Here is a 17446-nt window from a genome sequence, read left to right as displayed (position 1 = left end):
TCTCGTTGTACAACAATGAGCTGAAGCCTGAGGAATTGTTGAGTTTCCAATCACGATCGTCCTCCTAAACAATTGTCGAGGGTTCGAATTAACATCCAAGTTTCTATTATTGAATTACAACTCGCCTCCGCAAGATGAAGAAAATTCTGAGTTGGTCGCTCAAGTTGTGATGAATCGTGTAAAGATAGGCTTTTGTTGTGCTTATTAGCTAGTTCATTCGTAACACGGTCGAAGTCATTTTATTGTAGGAAGTTGAGAACAACTTGAGCTCGAGAGTGACATGAATATAGCGATGAAATTTCTAGCGGGCCGTCAAAAGCTACACATTGATAAATTATGGTAAAAGCTATCAGTGTTAACGTTCTGCACTTTGCGCATAAAATCACTACTTGATAAATCCATTAAGTTCTGTCCATGACTCCCATCTTCACAGCAAATCACATTAATTAATGTCATTTTTATTATTATATGTGAGACGCTATGTTGATGTGCGAGGAGTCCTACTGAAATGTAATTCTAGTTACGTGCCTGTCAGATTTGTAAGATTTTTACGTATTTTACTTGTTTACGCGTAATTTATACGTCAAGTAGAAAAACAAATTACGTGTAAATACCCAACCCTTACAGTGGCCGTATTGGTACTCCTTGATGCTATACGTGGATATGTGTGCTTAAAAATTTAAGAAATTATTTTTTTAATTATACAGGGTGATTAAAAAAGAATATACGTATTTCAAACCGGTATATTTAAAAAAATAGAAATAGTAGAACTCTGAAAGTGTTGACACTGGTGAAAATGAGAATCGCAATAGCAAAATAAGCTTTCAATAGAAGAAAAAATGTTTTTTGTGGACGTAGGTCTAAGGACGAGATTAGTGAAATGTTTTGTGTGGAGTGTAGCACTATATGGTGCATAAACCTGGACGTTGAGAAGAAATTAAGAGAATCGACTCGAAGCTTTTGAAATGTGGACGTGGCGAAAAATGAAGCATGTAAAATGGACGGACAATGTAAGAAACGAAGCCGTACTGAAAAGAGTTTGTGAAAAAAGATCTATACTGGAGACCATGAAGAAGAGGAAAAGAAACTGGTTAGGACACTGTCTAAGAAGGAACTGCCTGCTAAAGGGTGCCTTGGAATAATTGGTTGAAGGAGGAAAAGTCCGTGGAAGAAAGAGATATCAGCTTATGGATGATATTAAATTAACTGGGTCGTATGCTAGTACGAAGCGTAAGGCGGAGAATAGGGAAAGCTGGAGATTGCAGTGAAAAACCTGCCAATTAGGTAGAAAACAATGAATGAATGAATCTAAACATGTTCAATATGTCCTCCACCAGCGGCACGAACAACATCACAGCGGTACTCAAATTCATTCCAAACTCTGGCAAGCATGTCCATCGTGACTGACGCTACAACAGTAGTACAGCTCCTCCAGGTCATTTGGTAGTGGTGGTACATAAACGGTTTCCTTAACGTACCCCCACCCAAAAGAAAAAGTCACAGGGAGACATCTCCGGTGACCGTGGAGGCCAGTTAGGAAGTGCCAAGTCTTTAGCTGCTTGGCGACCAATCCAACGGTTAGGAAGAGTCTCATTAAGAAAATGAAATGACTTAAGTAGTGGGATCGTAAAGACAAACAGCGCTGCACGAGCGATCTAGGGGCAATTGATTGAAACGAGACAACGTTATCTTCAGTGATCACTGGTTTGAAATACGTATATTCTTTTTGAATCGCCCTGTATATATCACATTTTAAGCAATATATATATATATAAATAGAAAAAATATATATAATTCTTCAAACTCCCTTCCTAAAGATACTCAAATGTTAACATCCCTACCACATACTACATCCTGGACTGCATTGTGCAGACTAACGAGGTTCTGGCGTCTGGACTCACAGCCAGTATACCCTCTGTAATTATTTTGTTGCGTCCTATCAATTTGTGTTTGTCATTGGCCTTAAACCGATTTCATCAAATCACCATTCATCTCCATCTTAGCGATTAGGCAAAAGTGACAGAAAAATAAACGAAATGAATCACGACTTAGACTGTACAGGGAGATGTAAGTCAAGCGACGGGTATCACTGAGTAATTTGGTTCCCAACCGACTGTCAGCCGCTGTAAGCTGGTTGAAACGCTCCTCAGTTAACGTACAGTCACGCGTTTTCCGATGACTTTTTGTGGTAGACGTGAAAATTTCCTGAAAAATTTTCTCATCTTTCCTTTGATGTCTAATTTCTTCCATAAAATGCACAGTTTCTGTGTTATTGAATTTCTTACAAATTTTCCGTTTTTTTATTTCCTGGATTTTGCAAGGATTCATGTTGGTGGATTTTTAATATTTTATTCTATTGATTTCAACATTACCTCACCCCTAGTAATTGCACTTTTTTCTTCGTTCAGTCGAACACTTCATTGGTGTACTTTAGTCTGTAGGAATTATAGTGCCACCAATCCGAAACATTCTTCGTTCATTCTTGCACCGACATTAAACTTACAAGTATTCTTGTCTTACTTCAGTCTTTAATGTATCTTGTTCAGTTCAATACAGTTTCTGTACTTAACACATTTTCCTTCAATATCCAATAGTGACTTTTGGTCCATCCTATACAGATTAATTGTGCGTCAACAATTGCTTGGAATTCCTGCATCACACAACGCGAAATATTCCAACAGAGTGCAACACAGATCTTCAACATTCCCGGTATCCTTTGCGTGGGCGACATTCACCGCAGAAACTTTTTTATCCACCTCGATTCAGCTTCGCTTTGATGCTTCGTGTAAAAAGCTGTTGTTATTTTTTTCTTCTTTCAACGTGGATACAGTTAGTCGTGACACAATCACGGACCCGCGTGAAAATGAGCGAGGCCTCCAATGTTACGCTTGTTCTAACACGGCCAGGAGTTATTAACGGCGCAGCTAGTTCCGATTTCTTCCGCTTGGGTGCGTCGAATCGCCAGAGCAGCACACCAGCGAGCAAATCCAAAGCTTACGAACAAAAGTCTACGATCGCGAGCATCGTGCACGGACCAGGGATTAAGAATTTATGAATTCTGTTTCTGAATGCAAATTGAAGCCACGATCTGGTGATTGTGGAGAGATCTCTTTTCTCTATTGCACGATAGAAACTGAATTCTACCAAGTCATCTAACCAAGGGCGTGCCTGGGAGTTTGAATCGTTTCAAATCCCAAGAAATAATAACAACTAGGGAAAGGATTTTAATGTGCAAAATTATGGTCGGAAAAAAAAGAAGATTCTGAAAACGTTTTCAAAAAGTTGCAAAAAAAAAGGTGCTGATAAAATGCCTTTATTCGATGCTCTCTTTTTCTATCCCTTCTGTATATAATGCGCGCGGACCGCATAGAAAACTGTGTTTCTACAGAATAGGTTTTCTTAAAGTTTGTTTTTTCTCTCGCGGGTTTTGCTGCATTATCTTAGGAACTATTGGCTCTGCAATGATTATATTATACCATTTTATTGCTCTCGTTCTGCCCTACACAATGAGACTATAGGATTTTATGAAGCTGGTCAAGAAGAGTGAAAATCATTTATTTATTTATTTATTTGAAAAGTCCTGAATACAAAAAAATCCATTTTACATCAGGATATCAACCAGAAAAGAAATAAACAAAATAATAAGATCGACACATACACGCACATATACATATATAACAATAACAACAACTAGGGCAAAAATAATATTATTTACTCTTCAGCTGCTTCATGCACGCAGTTCTGTAAGTCTGTTTTGATAAATGGAAACCCGGAGCGTCTTTTAATGAGTTGTAAATGGTTTGTAGCCTGTAGAAAAGTCATCTTTGTTCTAAAGATAGCCTTGAAAATTTAATGTAAAATAAGTTGTTGCATTTACTGTTGGGACGTGGGATTCTGATATTAAGAAGTGGCAAGAGTTCGCTGGTGAAAAGTTGTCCATTAATGATTCTGAAGAGTAGTGTTAAATCTGAGAGTTGACGGAGAAGAGAAAGGTCATGCATTTGTAGAGTGGATAGAATTTCTTGTTTGGAGAAGTTTGCAAGGGTTGGGCATCTGTGTTTGACTATTCTGACGAAGAAACTTACTATTTTGTTTGTTTTCTTTAAATTGCTTTCACATGCCATTGACCAAATACAGGAGCCATATTCAAGAATAGGAATATGAGAATAGTTTTGCATGTGAGATTAATTCCGAGAAAGAAAAAGATGATGTGGCATAAGGAAACGCGCGAGAACGCCCCCTAGTTCTGCTAGGAGGTTACTGTTGGTTCCGGAATACCAATAAGTTGAGAGTAGGGCCGCAGCGATTGCTACGCCAATTCTGCGTTAATGGAAGCGCCAATGGTGGAATTACTGTATTTGTTTGAACCTAGGGCAGCGTCCGAATCGGCAGCAGATGTCGCCTAGAGCATCGTTCCATCCGGGGACTCATGCTACCTCCGTTGTCCGAATTGACGGCAGACATGGAGTCGGAGGTGAGAGGCGAACGGCGCGACAGATGCACGCTCCAACGTGTATCCCTTATTGAACAACATTTTAGCAACCTTTCGTCCTGACGTCAGCCGAGGAATGTCTACGAGGTTAGGTTAGGCCTGCTAGGTTAGGTTTCATTAGCATAAATACAATGAAAAATTATTATTTAGGCTAAGAGAACTAAACGTAGCTAGCCTAACCTGACAACGTAGGCATCTAGCCTAAAATTAAAAAGCTTACTCCCGTGACGTCAGAACACAAGGTTGCTCAAGTGTTGTGCAATAAGAGAACTAAACCTAGCTAGCCTAACCTGACAACGTAGGCATCTAGCCTAAAATTGAAAAGCTTACTCCCATGACGTCAGAACACAAGGTTGCTCAAGTGTTGTGCAATAAGAGAACTAAACCTAGCTAGCCTAACCTGACAACGTAGGCATCTAGCCTAAAATTAAAAAGCTTACTCCCATGACGTCAGAACACAAGGTTGCTCAAGTGTTGTGCAATAAGAGAACTAAACCTAGCTAGCCTAACCTGACAACGTAGGCATCTAGCCTAAAATGAAAAAGCTTACTCCCATGACGTCAGACCACAAGGTTGCTCAAGTGTTGTGCAATAAGATAACTACGCCAAGGGTCCCGGGTTCGAATCCTGGTCGGGCTTGGTTGTTTGTGAATGTCCATTCATCAATTTCATCCTTTCATCACTCATCCTCATCTTCGCAAATTAGCCAAGAGGCACAAAACGCGAAGTAAAATAAACTAAATCAATCAATCAATCAATCAATCAATAAGATAACTAAACCTAGCTAGCCTAACCTGACAACGTAGGCATCTAGCCTAAAATTGAAAAGCTTACTCCCGTGACGTCAGAACACAAGGTTGCTCAAGTGTTGTGCAATAAGAGAACTAAACCTAGCTAGCCTAACCTGACAACGTAGGCATCTAGCCTAAAATTAAAAAGCTTACTCCCATGACGTCAGAACACAAGGTTGCTCAAGTGTTGTGCAATAAGAGAACTAAACCTAGCTAGCCTAACCTGACAACGTAGGCATCTAGCCTAAAATGAAAAAGCTTACTCCCGTGACGTCAGACCACAAGGTTGCTCAAGTGTTGTGCAATAAGATAACTACGCCAAGGGTCCCGGGTTCGAATCCTGGTCGGGCTTGGTTGTTTGTGAATGTCCATTCATCAATTTCATCCTTTCATCACTCATCCTCATCTTCGCAAATTAGCCAAGAGGCACAAAACGCGAAGTAAAATAAACTAAATCAATCAATCAATAAGATAACTAAACCTAGCTAGCCTAACCTGACAACGTAGGCATCTAGCCTAAAATTGAAAAGCTTACTCCCGTGACGTCAGAACACAAGGTTGCTCAAGTGTTGTGCAATAAGAGAACTAAACCTAGCTAGCCTAACCTGACAACGTAGGCATCTAGCCTAAAATGAAAAAGCTTACTCCCATGACGTCAGACCACAAGGTTGCTCAAGTGTTGTGCAATAAGATAACTACGCCAAGGGTCCCGGGTTCGAATCCTGGTCGGGCTTGGTTGTTTGTGAATGTCCATTCATCAATTTCATCCTTTCATCACTCATCCTCATCTTCGCAAATTAGCCAAGAGGCACAAAACGCGAAGTAAAATAAACTAAATCAATCAATCAATCAATAAGATAACTAAACCTAGCTAGCCTAACCTGACAACGTAGGCATCTAGCCTAAAATTGAAAAGCTTACTCCCGTGACGTCAGAACACAAGGTTGCTCAAGTGTTGTGCAATAAGAGAACTAAACCTAGCTAGCCTAACCTGACAACGTAGGCATCTAGCCTAAAATTAAAAAGCTTACTCCCATGACGTCAGAACACAAGGTTGCTCAAGTGTTGTGCAATAAGAGAACTAAACCTAGCTAGCCTAACCTGACAACGTAGGCATCTAGCCTAAAATTAAAAAGCTTACTCCCGTGACGTCAGAACACAAGGTTGCTCGAATGTTGTGCAATAAGTGAGACTCCGCTGCAACTCGCTGTGGCCGTGCGCTTGGCAGCCATATTGCAACTTCCGCTTTGCGGAGACAACGTTTACTGAATAGACCATGTAAAACTCAGTGATTCTTGGACATTTTATCGATAAAACTGAATGCGGAACAATTGAAAATGAAGAAATCACATGTCGCATTTCTAATATTAGTAGTAAATATGTGGAAATCATTGAAACGTGTGGTTTGCGTCTGCCTTCTGCTTCCATCCTGTGCGCCTGCGCCCTACAGCGCGGTGGGTGACGTTAGGGGTGACACCTGGCGGGAAAAGTGACAACCATACTGCAAGGGGGCATGTAGATTCGGACGACTTCGATGGAAGGCGAAAGCAACGGAAGAAAACCGAACGGAGCGCTTGCCAATCCGGTACTGGTAAAAATGGTGTATGTTTGACCCCTTCATAAAGTTCAGGCGATATGAATCTGCTCTCAAGACACCGTGGAAGAGGTGTGGAAGTAGAGAAATTAAAGGTAATAGGAAGTAAAGGGACGATATAGGAGGGGCCAAAATGTAGCCAAAACTGTGTTCCTGGAAGTACTTGTAAAAGCTGTTCTACTTGTGATCTCTTTTTAATATCTTCCGTCATGAGTAATTGAACTCCAAAGATAACGAAATTCTTTTACTTCATCTTTTCTCTTCTGTCCTCGGTCAGGGTAAAGGCCGAGCTTTTCTGCAATATTCTATAATCTTTGCTTTCTTTACATTCATTTCTACGTATAGATGATATACGTGCGTCCATTTCGATCTGCAGCCGAGAGATCGGGAGAAGCGTGGCGGGCGGCACTGACGGAGATGCCGACATTTGCGGCCTGAAATGCCCGCTTATTTTTATGGACATATGCAGACATTTATATAAATATTGCAAAACGAGCACTAACCTGTGTTATAAGAGTATGGTTTTAATTTTAGTAGCTTAGTGACTGTATGTGCCGATGATTTTGACACGCCCACCTCTTGTGAAACACGGCGTAGAGGTTTGTTTGGAGAACGTTCTAACGCTGCACCAATATCATCGAGTTTTTCTTCGGTTAGAATCCGTCGTTTTTGCTTAGGTGTTTTAAAATTTAACGATACAGTTTCTCGTAATTTAAGGACAAGATGTCTAACCGTATCTCTGTGTGGAGTTGAAACGCCTGGGAATTTCTGTACAAATTACCTACACACGTCTCGACACGAGTTTGTTTTCACGTAGGTACGTGTCATACATAAAAAAATCTTTGTTCTAACCTGAATCTTGCGGCTGGCATTCCAATCGTCTCACTGACACGTCACACATACACGCTACAATAACACAAACAAGTAACTTCAAGTAACCAAGAATAACACTCTTGCGCACAGTACGAAATTAACACGCTCTTGGTTTACATTGCTCGCCACTATATTTACAACTCTGTCTTCATCTAGTCGCGAAGGAACAAAAAACTCTAGCTCGGATATTTCGGATTGCAAGGAAGCTCACGAAAACCATTCACTTTTATCGGTTTCGTCTGCAGTGTAATCCTGATACAGTGTTGCACATTCGAAACCTCCAAACGATTCCCATGGCCACAAAACTCTTTCAAGGTTATAAACTTAAACAGGACGTTACTGGTCAAAACTATGATTAAAATGCTTTATTATCTGTGGCTCTTAACATCGTTTCTATAGCGTATTTATTTGTGTATATAAGAGCAGAACTTGGATGAATTACAGAAGAACTTTTGCGTGTTATAACACAGGTTAGTGATCGTTTTGCAATATTTATATAAATGTCTGCATATGTCTATAAAAATAAGCGGGCATTACAGGTCGCAAATGTCGGCATCTCCGTCAGCGCCGCCCGCCACGCTTCTCCCGATCTCTCGGCTGCAGATCGAAATGAACGCACGGTATATTGTGGCGCTCTTGCCTAAACCCAGATTTTTCTGGACACGGGATAAACGTGATAAAAAGACCTGGAATAATTTCAACAAATATAAACTACGTGTCCTGCGTCGCACTGCAATGTTTCAAGCATGTAAATTGACTGTTGCGATATACAGTATAGGCCAAATTATTGACTCATTGTAAAAAAGAAGCACATTCCCTTGTCTTGAAAGTGTTCTAACTAAATATATTGGACGATTGTTATAACTTTTTATGGGATTAAACTGTTTGTCTGCTTCGATATAATCTTGTTTCCCACAATCCTTTCCTTTACTGTGTCTCAAAAATAGATGGCAGCACGAGTCTTTGCATATTCGCAAAAATGCCTGGAACAATACGTACATTGTTTACCGTGTTATTTATGGTATATTTTGGTTATGAAAAACGAAATAATATTAATTCTGGTTGTTGTAAGGGTGCTTTATTTGTATCTTCGGAGCAACGCGTAATTTCATAAACCACGTGGTTTGAAGTTTAGAAAAAAGAGTGAAAGGGAATTGTACACAAACAATGATTAAAATGGGCTCAAAAATAGCCAAAGGTGGTCATACGAAGTACTGACAGTACTTGCAGTGTGTATAACAATGCAATGTGTATCACAAAACATTGAATCTGTCAAATTTCTCTACATAAAGTGAGTTAATCTGTGTTTCATTTTTCAACTAATGAGTCCAATAAAATGGCCAATACTGTATATAAGACCTTAGAAGACTGTTTGCAGTGAGAGTTGCTGTTTTGTTGATAATTGAGTATAAACTGCTCGTGTTCGGATACACAACACTATGTTTAGAAATAAGAAAATTATGCTAATCAAGAATTCCTTACAAATTGTTAATAAAGGTCAAGTTAAAGGAAGTTACAGCTGCATTTACGTTAACGAATGTTAACCGTGTGTCCCAAGAATTTCGTAAAGGGGGTTATAGCTCTAAGATAGGGATATTACAGCTTCTGTTTTTTTGGAAGTGTCATACTTTACAATCTCTTAATTTATCTTATGCTCGATATTGTTAAGAATGCTGGGCCAAAAGGCGAAGCAAGGAGTGAATGCACACAGCCCACTTTCCTATCGTCAATTTCTGAATTCCACTCAGCCAAACCAGGTCCTATCCGCCAAGTAGATGACCAGGACATACGTGAGGGAAATTTTGAAAAACTGTCACGGTTCCTCCGATGTTGTTGAGCCGAAATGTAAACAACTTATTGTAGATTCATCTGGGACAGGACAACCCACGGAGAAAATGCAAGTTTGTATTGCCAGTGGTTCCAAAGTACATTCTAGACACACCAGTTCCAATTCCATTACAGTAGACTTGCTTCGTTAAGCTTGAAGACACCCACAAGACAGTTCCATGAAAGGACAAGCAGGCTATATTATTTTCCCTCGAAACATTGCTTGAATTTCTGGAGTTCATTTTCTGTACGTTTAAGTTTCGTGTTCAAACATAATTCAAAATACAAGAAAAGAACGAGAAAAGAATATAAGTTAAGACGAAAAAGGGTTGAGTAAAGTTTAATAAGAATCCCGAAGAAAATGCATTAGCTACTGGTGAAATCAAAGCATCTGGTTTATATCCAGGATGTCCAAAGTAGGATCGTATATAATGCTAAAGATGTTACAAGCCCATCATCATATTCTGAAATATGCAATTTTCACCTGATATTCATCTTCCAGGTGATAATTGGGTCCTTCCCGTACCCCCCTACCCGCCCAATACGGTTTTCCCTTGTGTATCTGTTAGTATGTTTAATTGTAGTATTTACACTAAGGTCCTAAATTTAGGTTTTGGAATAGGCCAATTAAAAAGTACAGAAAAACTCGTTAATCCGGACTAATTGGGGGGGGGATAAGTTGGCCGGTTTAACGAAAGTCCAGATTAACTGAAATAACCTAAAAGAACAGTAGAAAGTGCATTAAAACTCCGTTCATAGCAACGAAACACGTTTATTATGGTGTATTTAAACGGCATGGGCCTAAATAAACTATACAGTACAGTACAAAGTCTGCGGGAAACAGAATTTTATCAGTGGTTGACTCAGGGCCGGATTAAGACGAAATTGGACCTGATGGTGCATACCGTCGATTTTTTTTGTATAAAACTAACTTTCAAGGTGAAAATTTTACTACCCGTATCTAGGCGTCCGAAATTGGGGCTCCAAATTTCATTGTAAAATTTATTTTCAGGTTAATATAGCAAAAGAAAACTGTTAGGCGTTTGGAAAATTCTCGTCTGTTTTCATCTGGGCCTATTTCAGGAATGGGCCTAATGCTGCAGCATCAATAGCATCCACCTTAATCCGGCCCTGGGTTGACTGCCTTTTTTTTGGGAAGTTTTCTTGTTCACTTCTAGACAAATTTAAAACCTTGAATTCTGCATTCGTTATTTCTCTTCTTTTTCCTTTTGCCTGTCCGGATTAAGCGAAGTCCGGCTTATCGGGATCTGGATTATCGAGGTTTTACTGTATATACATTTCGTCAATTTTTTACATTTACAAACCTCCATTTAGGATACATTGTTTGAAGCATTTAGGGATAAAAATCACAGTACATTTAGAATATTACATGGGCTAAAATGGATAATGAAACCATTAAAATATAAGTTTGTCAGATTACAAATTATATAATTGAGACTCAGAACAGAATTATTTAATGGCACCTAGGCAGTATGAAGCACCAATTAAATTTTACCATTTGAGCGAAATCAATGTAGGTATAAGTTCCAATATGGTGGACATTAAACCTACCGTATTCAATCTTAAAAGCTACATTATTATTATTACTATTACTATTATTATTTATTAGTTCAGCACAGAATACGTTTCCCAATTATGTTGAACATAATATACTGTACATAGATAATAAGAGAGGAAAATATAAAATGAACATCTATTACTCAATATTTACACTAATTTATGCACTTACTGATGTGGGTATTTTTCTTCAGCACACTGAAGTCAACAAGTGAACAAGTCAAATGCTACAGTTCTTAATAATTTATTCACTGTGTCCTGCATTCGCACTGCAGGTGCACCTATGCACATTTACTCTTTACATCTCTGTGTAGAATAGTTTTCGTTGTCTTGGATCTTACGTTTTTAATCTAAATATTCAAAATTACACATTAAACCAATATTCACCTTTTCGTGTGCACTCGAAATATGGAAATTTAGAAATCAAATGACCCGTGTAATTTCTGTCACTTTTCCAATCTGTCCGCAACACATTACGTCATGCACGAGGTCAATAATAAACAATCTAATATTTGAAACCATCAACGGCAGATTCTTCGCGTATTTACCGTGGGCTTTATGCATGTGAAGATTTCAATTATGTTCTGTTTACGTGAACGAAATGAACACACCTTTTATGTTTGGCCAACGTCAGTGTAGCCAGAGGGCTTTCGCGTTTCGTGCTTTGTCAACATTCGTAATGGATGTTTGCAAAGCTGGAATCGTGAAAAAAAATATGAAATAATTTCGATCGCTAACAATTTTCGAGTTTTGTGTGCGAGGGCGGTTTGTACGTCAGGTAGATGCAAATGTGTAGGAGTGAGTCATCAAAATGCGGTGGTTGAGACTGTCATTTGCAGTGTTGCATCAGGTTATGAAATGCCATATTGGATTTGCGATTCTGTTCGCAATCTAATTGTCAAATCAAACAACATCGTTGCAATACTGATTCATAGGCAAATGGCCCAGTCTGCAAATAACACTTTCGGACACGTTCGTTCGGACTTACTGGTGTCGTTTACTTTAAATTATTGGAGAGAGGGGGCGTAGTCCATAACACACGAATATAAATGTGAAGTTGGTCGTCTAACGTTCCCTAAATTACTAATAATGAATGTTATACTTAAGTCCTCAATATTCATACACACACACTAATTAGTGTCTAACAAATATATTATATTGAGACTAGACTTGGAACAGTCTCGTGAGGGTATACTTAAGTTATGTAATGACTCACCGCGAAAGCTTAAGCTTGCATTCTCAAGTGTTAACAAGAATGTTCACTAACTGATGCATTGCCTATTGTCAAGATTTAAAATAAGCTGTACATATTCGAAAATGTTTGCAAATATGGCACTTATATGTAAAATAACAAATATGTATCATACTAAAAGCTAATATATGTCAAAATATAGGAAATAAAATTGTATTTTTCCAATTTACATATCACAATTCGCAAAGATAATGCAAAATAACATAATTTTAGCACCCCATGAAAATATGTAAATGCGTTTCCTAATACTCATTGTTACTGAATTGTTGTCTTAAGTCAACTTTAACCACAGATGCTAATCGGGACTGAAGCAAAAGTTTAAAGTGGGATCCGAACCACTGTGCAATGTTCCTCCACCGGGTATCCAACCCGGGACCCCTTGATTACAAGGCGAAGACGTCGCCACCACTCCTTCAGGGAGGTAATCATTGTTATTACTATTTGGTAAGTGCAAACTGAATCAATTAACAAAACAGCTAGAGAACAATAGATATAACCAACGGTAATACTTGTTTCTTTCTTTCTTGTCTAGATGTGAGAGATCTGTACGAGCTACTTCTGCAGAAGGAGGCGCTGGAAGACAGATTGGGTCATGAGGTGGTGAGGAAGTCCAACAGGTCTCCCTCCCTCCGTCTACGCTTCGGAAGGCGAGCAGACCCTATGATGCAGGTGAGATGCATGAAAATCTAAATTATCTATAGCTTTGGAAACATTTGAATTTTTTTTTTTTAACATTAATTGCCATTGACAAGCACAGATTACTTGTCGACTGCACGATTAGCTCTAGCCACATGTCTCTATATTTTTCCGGAGCTCTTATTCTGGGAACTTTGCATTGTTCAAGACTCGCAGAGTGTTTTAAAATCAAATGAACGAACTTAAGACATATTTAAGAAAGGTAGCTTGTATACTGAGAGGTTCTTGCACCCAGAATGCGGGGCTGGATGCTTAACTAACCTACTAACCTACTAACTTACTATCTAGCCTTCTTAAACCCGAAGGTTTATGGTTGCAACACAAGCCTTCCTTCCATCTGCCCCTATCCTGGGCAAGATCACTCCAATCTTTTCCATCCTTCCAGATTTCCTTTAGCTCCTCCTCAACGTTGTCCCTCCATCTTCATCTTGGCCTTCCTACAGGTCTCCTACCATCAGCTTTCCCAACAAGAATGCTGTAAACCCTTCCTTCCTCTTTCATTTGTACCACATGACCTGTCCACCTAAGTCTTCTTGATTTAATTATTCTAAAAGTATCTGGACAGGAATCAAATTGTGCATGAAGGGTGTTTAGTAAGGGTTTTCAATTCAGAACAAAAAGGGAAAGGGGGAGTTGAAGCCATTCATCCCTATACCAGTTCCTTTGAAGGTAAAGTTGTCTCGGAGGTCCAGTCAGCCAGAACAGAGTTTTATGACCAAAAGGCTGATGGTGTTTGCCGCTCAAACGAACAGTTGACGTTCTCGCGTTGCCTTGACTATTACCATGCTCACCGTGCACGATTTGGTTTGATTTGATTTGTTATTCAGCGTCGCTTTTCTGCCACGTTTAGCTAATCGTGGCGATGAAGATGAGTGATGATATGATGAAATTAATAGACACTCACAAAGGACACACATGCCCAAACCGGAAATTCGAACCCGGGAACCCTTGCGTCGAAGTGGGCGTCCGCCACAGAGGTCCAGAGGTAATATTTAGCAATGAAAGCAACGTTGTCAACAGTTACTTTACGACATTTGAATTGTAAACCTAGGGGAGGAGCTAAATTTGGCAACTCTGTTTCCAACCGTGTGTTTTCTCTGGACGCTAAGGTGAAAGGATTTTCGTGGAATCTCCTAATCAGGGAAGCTAGACTTCGTCGCCTGCTAAAATTAGAACATCCACGCTATATTTCAATTCGTCTTTTTTTAATTGTGCGAAATACTTTTCCAGTACCAGTAACTGTGAATCATTTTTTGAAATGATTAACAGTAACTCGATTAATTTTCAAAAAGTAACTTTCCAAACACTGGCCCTACCCTGTCTATCACTCTGCGCTGCAGTTAAATTTCCAAGGAAGAATTCTTCGGTAAGAAAAGAGTAGTTTTTGAGGGGACTGACGTTTGGAAACGTGAGGTTCTCTGTGAACTCTATCCGCCCGAGGCCCTTATATTTTGAAAATGCTCAGTTAGGGTTTCGAATCTGGTACCCCTGGCGTCGTAGCGCGCTGTGTTAACCATTCTGCCACGGAGGTCGGCGTAACAAAATATCACAAACCAGAGTGGTTCATTACTAAAACATTATTTGCGCCCGTTTACACAATGTCTTCTTTTCTGCAAGACACCATTGGACAGTGGCGTGCATAAGGCGGGTTGGTGGGGGTCATAACCATCACCTTTGAACCAGAATTAAAAAAAAAAAACACGTCAGAACCAGGAAAAGATGGTTAAAAAAGTTATGCATAATCTCTCCTCTTCGAAAATCCTGAGCACGCCACTGCCACTGGAAGAACCAATCGTAAAACACAGCAAAAGCACTCCCGTGTGTTGATTAACCCAATTAAACATAAAGAAAAAGAACTTCCTCTACCATCAGTCATATTTAAAGATAATAAGGGAAAAGAACAGAATCAGATTGAATTAATACGATTGCAGATGCAATACATACTTCCAATTTGTTCCTCTCGGGATTCTAATTTCACGTTAAACTAGTCTACAACTGTTTTATCAGCCTGAAAAACTTGGGTGGAAAAATAGTCCTTCAAAACTCAGTCACGAACATCTAATTCTGACATATCGCTGACAACCTTTTGCTAATAATGTTTAAAATTGTCAACTGGGAAACCGATACTTAAGTTTTAACTTCGTAGAATTCCCCGGGGCTTCCTTGCTTTTGCAAAAAAGGATTTCGTTTCGTCATAATTAGGGGTAGACCTACTCCAGCGATCGATCGAAAGATGATACGTCTCACAGTGATGCCAGGTACTTACTTCTAAACTTCCACAACAATCATGGGGAAAATATAACTTTTTTACATGAGAATTCGTTTCTAACTAATTTGATTACCAAAGTGAAACACATTTTTCATTATGTATTTTTATTATGATTGCCACTAAAAAATGGGAGTGACTTCTTACATAGCGTAGTGATAATGATGTTGTCTTTAATCAAGGGGTTCCAGGTTTGACCTCGTTTGAAGCATATTGGACAGTGGTTCGGATCCCATTTTTAACTGGAGGTCTACTTAGCGATTAGCATAGTTAGTGTAAACAAGACTTATCACACATATCAACTTATCAAACTTCCGTGTTACGTTAATGGAAGTCATACGTACAACACGCTTTTCTGATATCAGCATATAATAGAATTGTTTCATCTAACGGCAAAATCACTACATAATTTGACTTCTGTACAAGAACATTAAAAAATGTGAAAACTTCCTTTTGGCATGTTTCTTTGATTTTTGTTATAAATTAGAGTAAGAAATATTACAGATTACTACACATATATACGAATTTATTCATTAACGAAACACATATTACATATACTTTCACTCACTAACTAATTGCACCTTCTGCAAATTTTGTCCTTGTACACTCCTGTTCACATAAAGTGACATTTTATAAGGTTGGACAATTGAAGTGTCGCTTTATCTGAACAGGAGTGTACTTACTTTACGCGTCATAAATATGCTTAAGTGAACTTTTACTCATTTGCATTTTAATATTTCGTGTAATTTCGTCAAATTAATTGTAATAGAAATAGTTACCGATGATGTAACGATGTAAATGTAAAATATGAATTATAAATATTTGAGTGCAAGAAAAGGGTTATGCCTTAACTTCACTGTCGGAAACGAGGACATATACAGGTATTCTCTCGTACGTACATTATTTGGACAACCCTCGTATTTCCGCACTAACACTATTTCCTTTTCTTCCTTTCAGACCTCACAGTTCGCGGAACACCCAGCGGAAGCCGCGGAGAACTAAAAGCGAAGAAAGATTCTTCCATTTTCTGATGTCGATGGGCGTTTGACCCCACCGATGAATTTTACATCTGCCAAATCTTTTTTTTCACACACTTCAGTGCTTCTTCCTAGCAAGGCTTTCCGCCACCCGAAGACACGACAGAAGACAACCTTCGAGCCCTCTAAACAAGAAAGAAGAAATTTCATAGCTCTACGAAAGTACGATCATGAACATTTCTTCCTGAAAGCTAAAAGTGAAAACTTCCAACAATAAATATTGGATTTTTGAAATCTTCCTCTGTACACAAATATAACCAAATTAGTTTCAATGTTACACCCCTTAATATAATTCGATGTTATTATTCTGTCGTTGTTCACTTCACACCTTACCATCAGTTGATATCTAGGAAAAAGCACACCAAATAAATTGTCTTTGATTTGTATTTGCTCATACCTAATCCTGTAAAATTTTATGTAGTAATTCAATTTTATCTTCAACCTTATGTTAAGTATTTGTTGCCAATTGTGTCGGATAATTAATAAGAAATATGTAAACATTGTCCCAGAATAATGATAAAAATTAAATAAAATGAAATTATTTTATTGTAATTGTGTTTCTACTTGGAAAAGTAATAAATTGTGTGTTGTAGCTTTAAAAGTTGTATTTTTCTGTCTTTGATATCTGAAATTCTACAAAGTTATCCAATGTTGGGTAACAGTTCGTTATATCGGAGTCACATTAAAATCGGATATTTTGTGTTTCGCATGGTTCGTAATTACCAATTGTGAATTGCGGAACATAGTTCAAGGTGCCATTATGCTTTTTACACGAAAACAAACAATTTTTCACATACAGAGTGATTTTTTGATTCCTTTCTTCGCTTCTGTAACACACAATATGGCGGGCACATTTTGACTCACATTGTGGGTATGCAGTGTTTTCAACCTTCTTCACCGAAAAATACCTACTACGTGTTCGTCACGTGTGACAATTTTACATTATGCACGGGTAGCTGACGGATAGCCCCACGAACCATTATGCACGGTAGTTGACGGATAGCCCCACGAACCATTTCCGATAAGGTTAGTTTAGGTTT

The 17446-nt window shown here is 38.7% G+C and overlaps 1 protein-coding gene across 1 annotated transcript in view; it reads left to right on the top strand.

Annotated features, from left to right (window-relative positions):
* sNPF (short neuropeptide F precursor) overlaps nt 1–16993 on the top strand; it is a 163904-nt gene extending 146911 nt beyond the window's left edge. Inside the window, exons 3-4 of the mRNA XM_083115837.1 lie at nt 12940–13076; nt 16327–16993. Coding sequence (XP_082971963.1) covers nt 12940–13076; nt 16327–16371 — 182 coding nt within the window. The 3' untranslated portion in view covers nt 16372–16993. The remainder of the gene's footprint in view (nt 1–12939; nt 13077–16326) is intronic.
* Nucleotides 16994–17446: the final 453 nt, after the last annotated feature.

This window comes from Lepisma saccharinum, chromosome 1 (genome assembly GCF_977018435.1).
Source record: "Lepisma saccharinum chromosome 1, izLepSacc3.1, whole genome shotgun sequence".
NCBI lineage: Eukaryota > Metazoa > Arthropoda > Insecta > Zygentoma > Lepismatidae > Lepisma > Lepisma saccharinum.
The sequence above is the reverse complement of the archived record's forward strand: the minus strand, read 5'-3'. Positions and strand labels throughout refer to the sequence as shown.